The sequence below is a fragment of the Falco naumanni genome, chromosome 7 (assembly GCF_017639655.2).
Source record: "Falco naumanni isolate bFalNau1 chromosome 7, bFalNau1.pat, whole genome shotgun sequence".
Lineage (NCBI taxonomy): Eukaryota > Metazoa > Chordata > Aves > Falconiformes > Falconidae > Falco > Falco naumanni.
Window position 1 is genome coordinate 232,007 of NC_054060.1, and position 14,402 is coordinate 246,408.

At 42.7% G+C, this 14,402-nt stretch overlaps 1 protein-coding gene across 2 annotated transcripts in view; it reads left to right on the forward strand.

Annotated features, from left to right (window-relative positions):
- The window catches only part of ZNF592 (zinc finger protein 592), a 38,410-nt gene that overhangs the window by 8,619 nt on the left and 15,389 nt on the right, over positions 1 to 14,402 (forward strand). For both annotated transcript variants that reach the window (XM_040600540.1, XM_040600541.1), the window contains exon 4: positions 11,656 to 11,834. In XM_040600540.1, the coding sequence (XP_040456474.1) occupies positions 11,656 to 11,834 (179 nt within the window). The remainder of the gene's footprint in view (positions 1 to 11,655; positions 11,835 to 14,402) is intronic.

A 14,402-nucleotide genomic window follows, 5' to 3' on the forward strand; every position in this document is an offset into this window, starting at 1 on the left:
AATCAAACAACGTATTCTGTAACTTAACCAGGAAAAGAGTTTAAACCTCTTGCTTTAAGTCTAGGTCTGCTAGATGTGAGATTATTTTTGTAGCACTTTTCTGAATAAAAGCATTGAAACACTGGAAAAAGAGGTGACGTTAGAACTTGTAAAACAATCTCCTCGCTGTTTGATCTTCCCATACTTAATGGGATGCATGCATTGCTCTGGGAGTCCGTTTCCACTATCTGCTGTCGTCCAGACTGCCTGGTGGTGCTCCATGCTGTTCCTGGAACATCTGTTTCGGCAAAGCTGTTATGTTTCTAAAGGAAGTAAGAGTTTGTGCCCATATGCTTGTAATTGTGTGCATCCAGATTTAGCAGTAGCTAATGGAAACCATCTTTCTGCCTTCTAGTAGTACCCAGGGTATTTGGTGTCACTGGGCTGAGAGGTAAAAGGATGGGTGAAGTTCGGTGGTCTTACAGCAGTCCCTGCAGTAGATGGGTACTTGGCTTCTCTGAACAGTCCAAGGGAGAAGGTGTGAACTGCCTTGACATCATGTGTCTCACTTGGGTAAGCACACTGTGTAGCTCCCATCAGTAATGAGGCATGAGAAGCTGAAGGTTTTGCATATCAAGGGTGTTAATGAACATAAGCAAATCTGATATTAAATACGGTGTGAGAAAGATGTAGGTAAGGCTGTTGGAGTATGCATCATAAGCTCCTGAAATAGCAAAACGTGAACCATCCAAACCCATTCTGAGAAGATGCTGTGGATATCCTTGACTCTGCATTAATTAAGATAATTTCTTGGGTTGCTATTTTTATTTCAGTCAGAAGAAAGAGGGATGTTGGTAGGGGCTGGAGATGATCAAGTGACTGATTTCACAAACACTTTGTTAGGTGATAGAAGCAACTGAATACTTCGGTTTCCATCTTCAGAGTTGTACCAGGTCACTCATTTTTTGGGGCAGTGCTAGAATTTGTTCCTGAGAAAGGCATTGATGTAAGACCTGTATCCAACACAAATCTTTTAGTGCCCCCAGCAGTCAATCAAAACCACTATGTCCATGCGGCAGAAGGTGTTGATTTATATTCTGGTACTTCTAGTTTTTTATTTTTTTTAAAAAAAACGGTACACGACTGGTAGTCACGTACCCATGCCTGATCTGGAGCATGCTGCTGTTGCAGGACAATTTGCCAGGATGCAGAGGTGGTATTAACAGTTGTAGGCAAACTCAGACATGAGCTGCATCCCCAGATCTCAGGGGACTTGATTGTCTAGTATTTATCATAGTTTTGCACATTTAAGCAAAAACTGGTGTGTGTTTCTTCCTCCATGCCTGCTGTTTTTTTCACTGTACTGAAACATTAGTTTAGAAGCAACTGTGTGTGTGTGTAGATTGTCATAAATTCTTAAAGCTAACAAAAAATTGTACTCTAGTATATTGGATTTTTTTTTCAATTTCTTACTCAGTCCCAGAATTCAGACACAAACTCTTTGCCATGCCTCCTTGAGAAAGTACGGTGTGTCTTGATATTTTCTATGTAAGGCTGTGGCTTGACTTAGCCTTTTAAAGAGCTTCAAGAAGTAGCAAGGCAGGTCCCCACTGCGTTATGGCCTGAAGCTTATAATCTGTGACTATTGCCTGGTACCAGATTGTCCCAAAAAAGAGGGATAATTGGAAAGGATAGATGGATGTATAAAGGAAAGAGTATCTTTGGCTGAAGATGAAGGGTAGAAATGATTTATCTGTAGCACCTGGGTTTATGCCAGAAGATGGAGACTGTTGACCTATGGAAAGTAAGCTAGGTGGATTTTGGTTGATGTTTTTAGGAGCTCTTCTGCTAAATGATACCAAGTCTGGATTACTAACTGTGATATGCACATCTAAAGTGACCATAACTTGAGAAATAGAGCAGAGCATGTGCAGTGCTCAGTTAGGGGGCTTTTAACTCAAAAACCTTCTCAGACCTAATATAGAATGGGTATGTGACCTTGCTTAGAAGAAAGGGTTGGTCTAGTAGGATTGATGAAGAAAAGAAATAGCAGGTAAAAGACTTATTTTTCAATATGGTGGTTTCAGTTATCCAGAAGTTGAAGGATGAGTGAGCCATGGTAAGAGGCAGGAATGATTGGATTGGAGCAGGGGAGGAACGGCCTAAGCTGGCTCTGCTCCATAAGAAAATTTATCCTCTGTTGATACTTAATACTTCTCACTTTAATTGGTATTTCTTGCCATGAGTTTGTGAATTACTTTGACATCTTCATGTTTCCCATAGCTGTTTAAAAGGTGATTGTCGAGTTTCCTGTTTGTTCCAGTTGGTGGCTTGGGAAATGCTTGGTCTTATATATCTGAATGGCCTTGGGTCACGCCCGTATTAATAGGACATATAGCGGGTAAATGACTTTCCTAGGTGGGGCCAAAATGAGAATGACATTGTTGGGTCACTGTTGTTTTGGAGGAAGGAAGAAAGGTGTGGATGTGGTCTGGGCAGCAGGGAAAGGAGGAGATTTGGAGCAAGTGAGAGGAAAGAGAGGGGGATGATGCTGTGATTGAGAAGATGGAGGGGAAAGACCTTTAGAAAAATCATGGGGCACTTGACTTTAGTATTACATTTTAGACTCATGGTGGCTGTATGATTGCATTTGTTCAAAGTACAGCAGGGAAATCCTACCTGGTTTATTTTTATATAGAATATGCATAAGATGAAGGCAGTTATCTCAGCCAAATACCACAGTGGGATCTCTGTGGCTTACAGTAAGGTTACAGGCTTTGCGAATTGTGAGCTAATCCACTTCAGAAATAGAACTGGATGTATGTTTTGTGGAGAGTTTTAATGGATCACAGTTAACTTTGCCTTTAGCGTGGCCAATTTTGCAATTTTTGCAGGCTTGCAATTGAATCAAGTTGTTTGATGGGATCTGTTTACTGCTTTTTAGATCACAGAACTGCAAGAAGGCAGTGTGTAGATTTGAATACCTGGTAGGTTGGATTTTCTTCAAACTAGAAGCTGTGCTACATGAAAGCATTATGCTTGTCCAGATGTTCAAAAGGTGTTAACAGGTGTTCCCTGTAACTTCAGGTCTGTTGACTGACTATGGTAGCGTTATGTTCCAGAGCAAGAATTTTCCGGGGAAAAAAGGTATAATTAAATAGGTATAGTTTCTGCCAAATTAATCTGATAAATTTATATTATTTATAATACAAGTAATTATAGAATGTGTATTTCATTTATATTTTTAGAGTAGAGAAATTAGTAGATCCTAATCTCATTGACGTTCAATGAGATGGTTGTTAGAGTGCTGTGTGGGGGGTGGCTGAACTGAAGAAATTGAATTTTGAGGTTGGAGCAGAATCGGGTAAAAGGGAGGTAACTGCAACTGGGGATGGGTTGCTTGTGAGATCTTTTGAGGGATGGCTTTAGGATACCTCTGCAGTTAATGTTTGTACTAAGGACCTTGGAGGATGAATGTGTAGATAAAATTTGCTGAACCAACAGAGTAAGAAATCATGGAAAGCTTGGAATATTTTACAGGACAACCTAGATGATCTTGAAGACCAAGTAGGAATGGGATGAAGCAGCTGAAAAGCAGGATACATGTGTTTGGTCACAAGAAGACTGAATGACCAAGATGATACAGTTGTGCAGGGAATTTTTGTTAACCTAAGTTACCAGTCAGGGTTGCGTTAACGCTCCCTGTCTCTCTGAGAAATAACTTAACCAAAACAATATACTTATCCAGCTATCAGGGATGAACTGAAGTAAGAGAGGGAAGGATGACCAGAGAAATGGAAAGATGATCTCTTGAGGGGGAAACTAAAAGCACTTTTGAGTTTAGCTTGGCAAAGACCTGGTAAATTAGGGTGGGTCTCCTTCGGTACTGAAGTACACAGTGTTAAGGGTTGTGGCACTTTTTTTTTCCTACCAGAAACTAAATCTGTAAAAAGAAGTGTTTCCTGTACTTGGATGACCCCAGGTAGTTGTCAGCATCGGTTTTTATGTAGCCTTTTCAGGGCTGGGCTCAAATTACAGGAGGTGAACAAAACCCATGTAGCTCCTGGTGCCTTCATTTTAGATGTGCTTTTCCTTAAAAGAGTGAGAGTGGGTACAGAGGACACTCTGTATCCGGTCTGAGGTTTATAGAAAAGAGCTTTTTAAATTCAGGGGCAACAGTGATGCAAGAACCAACCAAATGGATTTACACAGAAAATTAAGAGGACTGTCTGTAATCATCAGAGGAGTGAATTTAGGAAGAGGTTACAGCAGAAGTAATGAACAAAAGACATAAGCTGATTTTGAGACAGAGCTTATTTGTTATCTTGGCAAGGGCAGACAAGTGCACAATAACATGTGCAAGAATTCAGAGTGCTTCCTGACCCTCTTGGGTACAATTGTCCATCTACTGGTAACCAGACATGTGTTTTGGGTTTGTGTGTTGTGGGGTTTTTTTTTGGTCTTATGTGATTTGACCACCCAAAATCCACTGAGGTAGCTAGGAACTTGAATAAAGTACAAAATGTAAAGGACCTCTGAATTGTCTTACACCTTTGTGCTTTTGTTCTCCCCTCCATTTTGTTCTTCTGTTACCCTTCATTTGTCCAAAAAGAATTTTTCAATGAGTTGTGACATATCATGTTTACATACCACCTGCACTGGAATTATTTAAATGCAATTTTATTTCTGCCTTTTCTTTTTCTTCTTCCTTCCCCCTCTTAAATCAGTGCTTTATAATTTAGTGGCTAATACTTGCCAGAAGCTAGTAGGACCACATGCTGAACTGGTAATTTCCCAGCAGCAAACTAGCAAGCAAGCAAGGCAGCGGCCATAACATTGCTATTTTTCTCTTCCTTCCCCCTCTGCCATGTTCGTGTTTTAACTTGGAAAACAAGAGGATTGACAATCAACAGAAAATTTCTTTGCCCCATAAAGCCCTGCTTTCTCCCTCTCCCAAACCAAGAGTGATTAATGTAGTAGTGAGGACAGATTTTGTTTTATGTGGATATTTTCTCTCTGGATTTTGTGGAAGCACAGGGATTGAGGATGTTATGATGAAAGCATGTTGAGGGAACGGAGCTCCAGGCAGGGATCCCTGGGAATGCAGACGAAGAGATGAGTGGCAGGATAGGAGTGAGAGCCTGTACCCTGAGGCGAGAACAGAGCATTGGGATGAGGAGGAGAGGCTAGGGAGGAAGAAAAGCTAGAGTGTGGTTCCACGGTCTGCATAAATCAGCATGTGATCCACTGCCATACAAGACGACAATCCCACCCTCTCCTCCTTCCCCACTCACTCTTGCTTGCCTGGCCCTGGTGGTCCTGCAGCCCCTGGGGGACTGAGACCAGCTTGGGGGAAGAGGAGAATGAGCACTGGTGCGCACTGGGAGCCAAGGCATGGCTGAGAGCAAGGAGGAGGTGACAATGACAGCTGGAGGCAAAAGCAGTTTGTCTCAGGTAGGATGGAAACTGAGGCTGGAAGCTGGTGTCTTCTGGCACCAAGAGGAAGGCTTCTGCTCCCCTGTTCTTATTCCGTGCGGGCACTAATGATGCTGCTAAGGGCAACCTGGAGAATATCAAAAGACAGTGTAGAGCTCTGGTGGTGATGGGCAGGGGCATGAGAGCCCAGGAGGTGGTCAGTTTAATCCTGCTAATCCTGTTTATCCTGCTTAATCCGGTTCATTGGTGGGTGTGATGGCTTGACCTTGGCTGGCCACCGGGTGCCCACCCAGCTGCTCTCTCACTCCCCCTTCTCAATAGGCCCAGGGGAGAACACATGAGAAAAAGCTTGTGGGTAAGGACAGGGAGATCACCTAACAATTGCAGTCACAGGCAAAATAGACTTAGCTTGGGTAAATTAGTTTATAGCCAACTAATTGTAGCAGGGTAGGAGAGTGAGAAATAAAAAGCTATAAACACTTTCCCTCTGCACCTTCTTTCTTCCTGGCTCAGCTTCACTGACTCTTCTACCTCCTCTCCCTGAGTCGTGCAGGGGAATGGGTGTTGTGTCACGTTGCTTCATCTCTGCTGCTCCTTCCTCCTCACATTCTTCTGTTTCACTGTGGGGTCAATCCAATGGGAGACAGTCCTTCACAAACAGCTCCAACATGGGTCCTTCCCACAGGCTGCAGTTCTTCATGAACCACTCCAGTGTGAGTCCTCTCCATGGGGTGCAGTCCTGAGGAATGGACTGCTCCAGCATGGGGCCCCATGGGGGCCCCATGTCCTGACAGAAAACCTGTTCCTGTGTGGGCTTCTCTTCACAGGACCACAAATCCTACCAGGAGCCAACACCAGTGTGGGCTCTTTGTGGGCTGCAGCTTCCTTCAGGGCACATCTACTGTGGTCCTTCATTAGAGGGGGACAATCTGTGTCACCATGGTGTTCACAGTGGTCTGCAGGGGAATCTCCGCTCTGGCACCTGGAGCACTTCCTCCTCCTTCACCCACCTTGGTGTCTGCAGGGCTGTTTCTCTTACATCTTCTCACTCCTCTCTCCCAGCTGTTGCAACAGCATTTTTTACCCTTTCTTAAAATGTGTTCTCACAGGGGCGCTACCTTCATCACTGATGGGCTCAGCTTTGGCCAGTGACAGGTCCATCTTCTCACAGAGGCTGCCCCTGCAGACCCCACTACCAAAATCCTGCCACGTAAACCCAATACAGTGGGTCAGAAGAAGAGATATGGAAACTGAAATTCTTGAAATTACAGCTGAGATCATAAAGAGAAAAGCACTACGGACTGAGAGAATTCAGAATTAAGCTTATCTGATGCAACATTATCTAAGATCTGTGATGCTAATATTTTTTCCATTGCAATTCCACTTAGTTTCCTAAGACCGTCAAGTTTCTAGATCTACGATGATGCTTGAACCAGGGATTTTTCCATATGCACGAAAATGTATTTTGTGTTGGTTGAACAGCCTCAGTTTCTAGGGTATAAGATTTTAGGTGAATGCTTTGTTTTACTGAGGCTTAAAGTGCCCTGGTGTCTTGGGATGATTTAGTGGGGGGTGGGGGTGTGTAGGCGTCTGTCTTTGTGAAGGTCTGAGGAGGATGCTGAGTTTGGGAGTGTTGGGCAATGAGTGAGGTGCAGGAATACAAATGAGAGTGAACAGAGTTGACAGAAGGAGGTGGGATACAACGATGAGGCTGAGGATGAATAGGTGTGGTGGGGAGAGGTGGACTGAGTTGGAAGTACCAGAAGAGAGGATAGATGGGAGAAGTTTTGCATTGAAGGCTGTCTTATGGTTGTGTCCTTTAGGCCAAGCAGACTTCCTCAGTGGCATTGGCCCCTTAGGCTGACATCTTAAAATAGGCAACTGTAACCAAAGAAATAAAAATATCTTTGCTGTGCTTGGGTTTGACAACGTGAGAGTGTATAGGAGTTAATTGGGATAAAACATCTGTGTTAGGACTGGACTTGGCATGTATTGTGTCACTGAAACTCGAATGCACTGGTTTTAGGGTATCAGCTGGGTTCTAGATTTTTCTCACAGGCTTTATCTGAGAGAGAAAATTGGCTGCAGGAATTTTGCAGGGGTGCCTGCATGTGAGAAGACAGGAGCTTGCTCTGACTCTCTGGCCTGGGGTGCTTTGCACTGCCAGTAGGTAGAAGAAAACACACTTGTGAATAGATCAAATTTGACTCTTGAGTTGTGTAGTCAATCCTTTCAATAAAACAGAAGATTAATTGTGCCAGCTCTTTGCAGGCACTTTCCAGAGCAATACTGTGTGTTAACTATACATTTCCTGATTTGCAAACACCTCTGTGGCCACAGGGTTGGGTTTAACAGACAAACTTTTTTTGAGCAGTACATTTTCTCAACCTTCACTCTACTTCAGTGAGTGTTTTGATATCCCCTCCCCCCCCACCTTCTGAAGAATAGTAAGTAAAAATGGCAATAAAATAAAATGTTCTGAAATGGCTGAACTTCTGAGCATTTGTGTATGTGTGAATGTGACTTCTGGAAGAAAAGCCCAAATGAAATGTGGCAGGCAAACGGGAATTAAAGAAAACTTGTAATAACCTACACTTTAATAAAGAGTTATTTATGGGAATATATGGAAAAACACAGACATTACACAACTCAAAATCATATCCTGGTAACATGCTTTAGAAATAACTGACTAATGAATGTCTCAAATTGCTGCCAGGCTTCTTTGAAAAGTCATGAAAAACTAGGAGAGAGATAAAAATGTGACATCTGGAACTAAGTTACAATTTCTCATACAAAGCAGAAGAGTTGCAAAAGAAAAAGCCACTCTGTCTCTGAGATGAAACCTTTGGTGAGGAAGCCCACGTGCAGCTGCCTGTGTGCTCCTGACAAACGCAGCAGTTCCTGGTATATAAGTGAATGAGTGGATGCTCCTGTAATACCCCTGGGCAGCATTTCTGGCCTTGCATCTTTTGCAAGTGTTAAAAAAAAAAAAGATCAGTGTGAGCATAAAGATGCCAGTTACAATATTTTCCCTCCACTGAACCTTTTTCAGCTCTGTGTTTCTTGTTGATTCAGTGGAAAAATAAACCTGCCGTTTTATTACCTAGTCACTCAGTCCTGTATGGTGGTCTTGAAGCTCTTTGTGGTCAGCCCTTACCTGTAACATGCTGAGCTGCTGGGTTATGATGATCAGTCTTTGACTTTTCACTGTTCATTTCCCTTTCCTAGATACTTTGAGAGTATTTTGAAGTGCCCAAATCTCAGCAAAACTTCCTGGGGACCTTCCTCCATCGAAGAACTGACTGTTTATTCTTTTTGGCTAACCATTTATTTATCCAAGCAAAACCCTTCCTCTCTTACTCTGTGGCACCTTAATTTCCTTAAAGTCCTTTAGTGAAGAGTGTTGCAAAGCCATTTTGGAAATCCAAGTAGCCTGACCCATCTGCTGGTCAGATCTCCCTTACCCACATATGGGTTTGTGAAACAGGAAGGGAGAAGCTGCACTGACTTTTCCCAAGAAGTAATTCTGGTTGAAGATGACAGGTTTTCTTTATTCTTACTAATTTACTGTTGTGACTCATTGCTCTTCAATTTGTCTGTTTACTCTTGATTCCTCCACGAGACAATCTGAACTCGGAGGCTTGGGCTGGGTTTTTTGTCCCCCCTGCAGAGCATGGTGTCAACATGGGAATCCTTCCAGCTTCTTCCCTGGCCTCTGCAGGCCCAGTAAATTCACTCAGCCTTATCCTTGCTGAGTCTTGCTTTTTATTCCCACATTGTGTGTATGCGTTCTCTGGCAGACTTCCTGTTCTTGTGGAATCTGAAGAAGATAACCACTAGTTTTGATGCCTCCTGCCAACTGTCCCCCAAACTTTCCTGCCCTATATTAGCATGGTTTTGTCCCCACTGAGCCTTTCACATAACAGTGGAGGTGGCAGGAGCTTGCTGCTTCTCTGCTGTAGCCAAGCAACAGTGTCCAGGCATGGAGCCCATTAAATATTGGTGGTTTTGGCATATTTTAGATCCAGCATAAGCACACAGCAGTGAAAATTCAGGTTTTTAGTGTGTGCTGATTGCCAGGGTACCTTTGTGGGATATAGGTATTACATGCTGGGGAGAAGGTGGTAAGCCCCAAACTCTCTCTTTGCAGACTTAAAATTGAAACTAAATTGGCTTTGACAAGGCAGGATCTGGAGAGAAAATGTTTCTTACTAAGCTGCAAGGGAAAAGGTGCTTTCAGCTTGGGGTTGTGCTGAGTCTGCCTTAAATATTAGGTGGGATCAAAGTGAGAGGAGTCCTGTTTTAACAACAAGAAGTTAGATTTCCCATTGCAAATTGAAACCTGGTTAGAAAAAAATGCCGTAAACCATAGTAAAACTGCCCTGGATATTAATTTCTTGTAGCTTTTATTTGGAGATTTGAGAGTGCTTTGGAGAATTCAAGGCCCCACTCAGATCCTTGCAGAGAGGTCCTGGAGGCTTTTCTATTTCCCGTTTATATTTCACTGCTCAGACCATGGCTTAGTAGCACTGTTTTTCTTTGCTGAAACTTGAGGGGCTTCTCGGCATTTGAGGAAGGGCTGAAATACTCCTGAATTTATTTGTATTGCATTCGGGTGTGTGCATAGTGGTACAATACAGTTTCTTCCACCTGTTTGTCTTCTTCCTGGGGCAACTTGTTTCTAAACTGAAGTTGCAACATGTTGCATACCATGTGTCCAAGGCTCTTGATGTATTTAGCAATATCTGCAGTTTCTTCCTTCCAAAGCCTAGGTTTTTATTCCCGCCCCGCCCTGCCCCCCCCCCCCCCCCCCCCCCCCTTGTACCTTTTGGGGTTTGTCATAGCTTTGCATTTTATTATAAATGATACTTTCTATTACCTGCAGTGTTTTTGACAGTTTCCCAATGGATGTTATATAGTGGAGCATCACAGAGATGCTGCATGAAATAGCAATGATACAGAAAATGGAGTTGGCCCTTAATTTAATTTTGTTTTATTGTCAGATTTAGGGGCTTCTGTCCCAGGTTTCTACCTTGGTTGCCAGCAGTGGAGCCTGCAGAACTTGGTTTGGCCTGCCTGTGTGGGTACATGCTACGTTAAAAGCTTTGTTTGACCTTGTAGACATACCCTCTGGTACAACTTCTCTGATCTAATGAGCCCTGTAACCTTCTTTAATTGTACTGGAAGAAATCATGTAGTTAATTTGTAGTTAAATTATTTGATAATCCATAATTAGCTGCTTGTTGTAGTTCATTCTTAAGCTAGAGTTAGGAGCAGAGGAATAATTTTGTGTGGGTTTATTAATGACAGAAGAGAGTTTGAGCTCCTAGAGGGCTCAAGGCTCGAGGGCTGGTATCTACTTCAGCTCTGCTCCTGCTTAGGCATCAAGTAATGTGCATCCTACAGAGGATGAGTAGCTGCTCCTGGGCTTTGAAGGAATACAGAAGAGGCAAGACACCTATGAAAGGGAGCAGAGGTTTGACAGCTGTTGAAACTGGGACGATACGTCCACATAAAAAGCTTTTCATGTCAAGTAAGGGATGCTTTTTCTGCAAAGGGGTATTGATAGTAAGCATAGCCCTTCTAAAGGTGGGGAAAAAGATGGGTTTCATAAAGGGTGCAGAAACAGGGAGAGGAGTCTTTGCATAATTTCTGATTATTAAGAGTTTCTATAAGGTGTCATAGTGCATGTAGTTTGTGGTCTTTGAAAGTTTAGATTTCATCTGGTCCAAAGCAGTTTCGCAAGAGACACAGCTGTGGTTTTGGTGGGGGAAGGCTGCTGCATGTTCAGCACTAAGGGTTTTGAGTCAGGATATAATGGTGTTTTCCTGCTTTCTTTTGGTGATTTTGCTGTGGGGGCTTGCTGAGAAAAGTGCTTTCCTTCTCAGGCGCCTTAAGGTGGAAATCAAAGCAGTGACCAGGCAGAATATCTTCAGAGCTAGGAGGTGAAAGATTTCATTTTCATTTTTTAGAGGATAAAACTGGAAATAAACCACAAAGGACATGGTTTAAGAGTGGATAGTTTCATTGGGAATGGCTAATTGTGGAAGTTGTTGGACTTGTTGGAAAACATTATAAGAAGGCTAGTCAAAGAGCTTTGTAGAGTTACTGCTAATACTAGAGGAAGGTGTAGTGAAGCTTCTTCTAAACCTGAAAGTTTTCTAGGGTGAATTGGGAGGGGGGGGGGGGGGGGGGAGGCAAATAGAGAATAACTAACTAATGTAACCTTTCTTTCATCAGACGTGTCAAGTGTGCCAGATGATGCTGCCTAACCAGTGCAGTTACTGCGCTCACCAGAGGATCCATGCTCACAAGTCTCCATACTGCTGCCCAGAGTGTGGAGCTGTCTGCCGCTCTGCCTATTTCCAAACTCACGTCAAGGAGAACTGCCTGCACTATTCCCGCAAAGTTGGATTCAGGTTTGTGAGGCTCCAGAGTGTCCCTGCTGAGATGGCGAGAGGGAGTGGGAAATGGGGATTTAGATCTGAAAAGGTGTGTCTTCCTTACAGCAGAAGTGAAAGAGGATGTAGCCCAGGCCTGGCATGGTATTCTGCATGACAAAACAAGTTTGAAATGGGGCATTACTAAATGGATTAAGAGGAGGATTTCTATTTTGAGGCAGCTCTAAGGTGAAAGGTGCTTGTGTTGAATTCAAGTTGCAGACAGGCATCTCAGGATTGATATTTACAGCAAAAAGATGACAGATCTTAATCCTTGAAATCTCTTCAAGGTTTGCACTTATGTTTATGTCAGTTATAATGGTCTGAGGGATGTGTGCCTTCATGAGGAGGGCATAGATGATTCTCTTGTATATCCCTACAACTCTCCAAACACTTCTCATGAACTGAAACAGATGGAGGAAAGCTCCCAAGGTTCTGGATGTGGTGGTGTGTATCTGCATTTGTTGTCTTTTCTCCAACCAAATTGATTGCTTTAATAAAAGATGTTACTTTACCCTACAAGCCTTTCCTTCTTGGCATGTTGAGATCACCTCAGCTGCAGCACAGCTCTTAAGGCACAGATTATTTGCTTGGGAGATGAGACTGGGTGACCTTTTAATATTCCTTAAAGTTCTGTTTTTTCTCCAATTGCCATTAAGTACTTTGAAATTTAAAATGAACAGGGCGATTTCTGCTCTTGGAGCTGTTCTTTTAAGATGTCTGCAGATTCAGGAAGCCTCTGCTGTGTGGTTTCTGTTTTCAAGGGCTTTTTCTTTCAACTGTGAAGACAAGAGACACATAAAAAACCAAAAACCAATCCTGAATTTAATTTTATACAGATAATTTTTTTTTTTGTTATGTGGGATCTGATTTGAGGGGCCACAGCCCACAAAAAAGAATTAATTCCATTGCAAATTAAATGGCTGAGGTATTCGGGCTGTTTGAAAATGAGTTAATCATAGAGAAGGAGGAAAGCTGGGAAAAAAATGTTTTCTCTGAGATGGAAAAATGAGAATGGAGTAGGTGTCAGAAAACTAATCATGGGCTTGGTGCAGTTCTTTGGACTTCACTGGCCTCTGAGAATCTCAAATGCAGGCCCAACTTCATCACACTGAGCTACTTGTGCAGTATTCCCATCCTCATCTATGCCTCAATCAATAACGTGTTACAGGGTTACACTGGCCGAAGCTGTATCATATAGGAAGCTCAGTCACTTAGCAGTGATCCAGTGCAAGTCCTTTCTCCTCTATTTCTAGCTGATGGGCTCACAGTGTACAACAGAGCTTGGTCCTGACTCTTAAGTGTATGACCTGGCATTTTTTAAAAATGTCATTAATTCCAGATATATTACAGTAGTATCTTTATGATGCCTTAATCCTTGTCAGCAACAAGAGCTTCCATCTGTCTACAGATGCTTCCTGTGCCAGGAGCATTAATGAAGATCTAAACCAAGAGAGAGATGAAGAATGCTACTAATGGATTTTTTAGCTTTACCTAGTTTCTCTAGAAGCTAAATTTCTTTAACTTCTCCTCTAATTTGCATCTGCTCAGGCTCATCGGAGAGAACTGAGTCCACCAAACAGGTGAACTTCTGGCTGAGCCATCCTTGTTATCCTGCCTGTCTGCTGCAGGATTGATGTCATTGGCATTGTTGAAAACAGAAGAAAGAAATTCTAGTTGCAGAACCGTATCTCGATAATCCTGTGGCATCTGCCCTGTGGTCACATAGTGACTTTACTTCTTTTCTTTCACTTTTATTACTCACAGGGCTGAAAAGCCGAGTTGTTCTTTAAATCCTTCCCAGAATCAGCTTGACTTTTGCTGCTTCTCACTATATCCCTGTTTTTCTTGGTTTTCTGATGCATGTTTGGTTTTGTGATCAGTCCTTAATCTGTCTCCTGTTCTGCTAATACCCCAATGCATTCAATTAAGTTTGGAGGAGTACTGTTTTATTTGGGGTTTAGTCAGGGCTAGTGATTGCACTGAAAATGAGAAAGGTCTTTTGCAGTTAAAAATTAAAATCAACAAGCCTGACCTAAGCACTCCTTGCCACTTTGCTTCAGGTGTCGCCTCCCCACCTTTTCCAAGCACCTTCCAGCTGTCCCCAGTGATACCGGACTTGTTTTGCTGCTTGCTGCCATCTGAATTGTTTTGGGACTGGAAGGTGACGGCAGGCATAGGAAGCGTATCTTGTGGCTTTATCTTCTCTTGCAGGATGCTTTCCAAGACTTTTACACCACCCCTCCTCTCCCTGAGGCTATCCAAGAGTCTTCTGTTGCAAATTATTCCCCCTCCTCTGGTTGGGGAGATAATAGCAGTTTGCAATTTGCAGAAATTACGTGGCAAGCCTCTGACATCCTCCATCCACTTTGTTCTGCTAATTAGTTTACTTTATCAAACTTCATTATTCTGGCACTGGGATTCTTGATTACAAAGTGGCTGTTGTTTAAACTTCCATTTACTGCAGATTAAATTAACTTGTGATCATTTGACCCTGAGTTAGTATTTATATCATCCCTAATTCTATGTGAAGTACTTACTGTAACT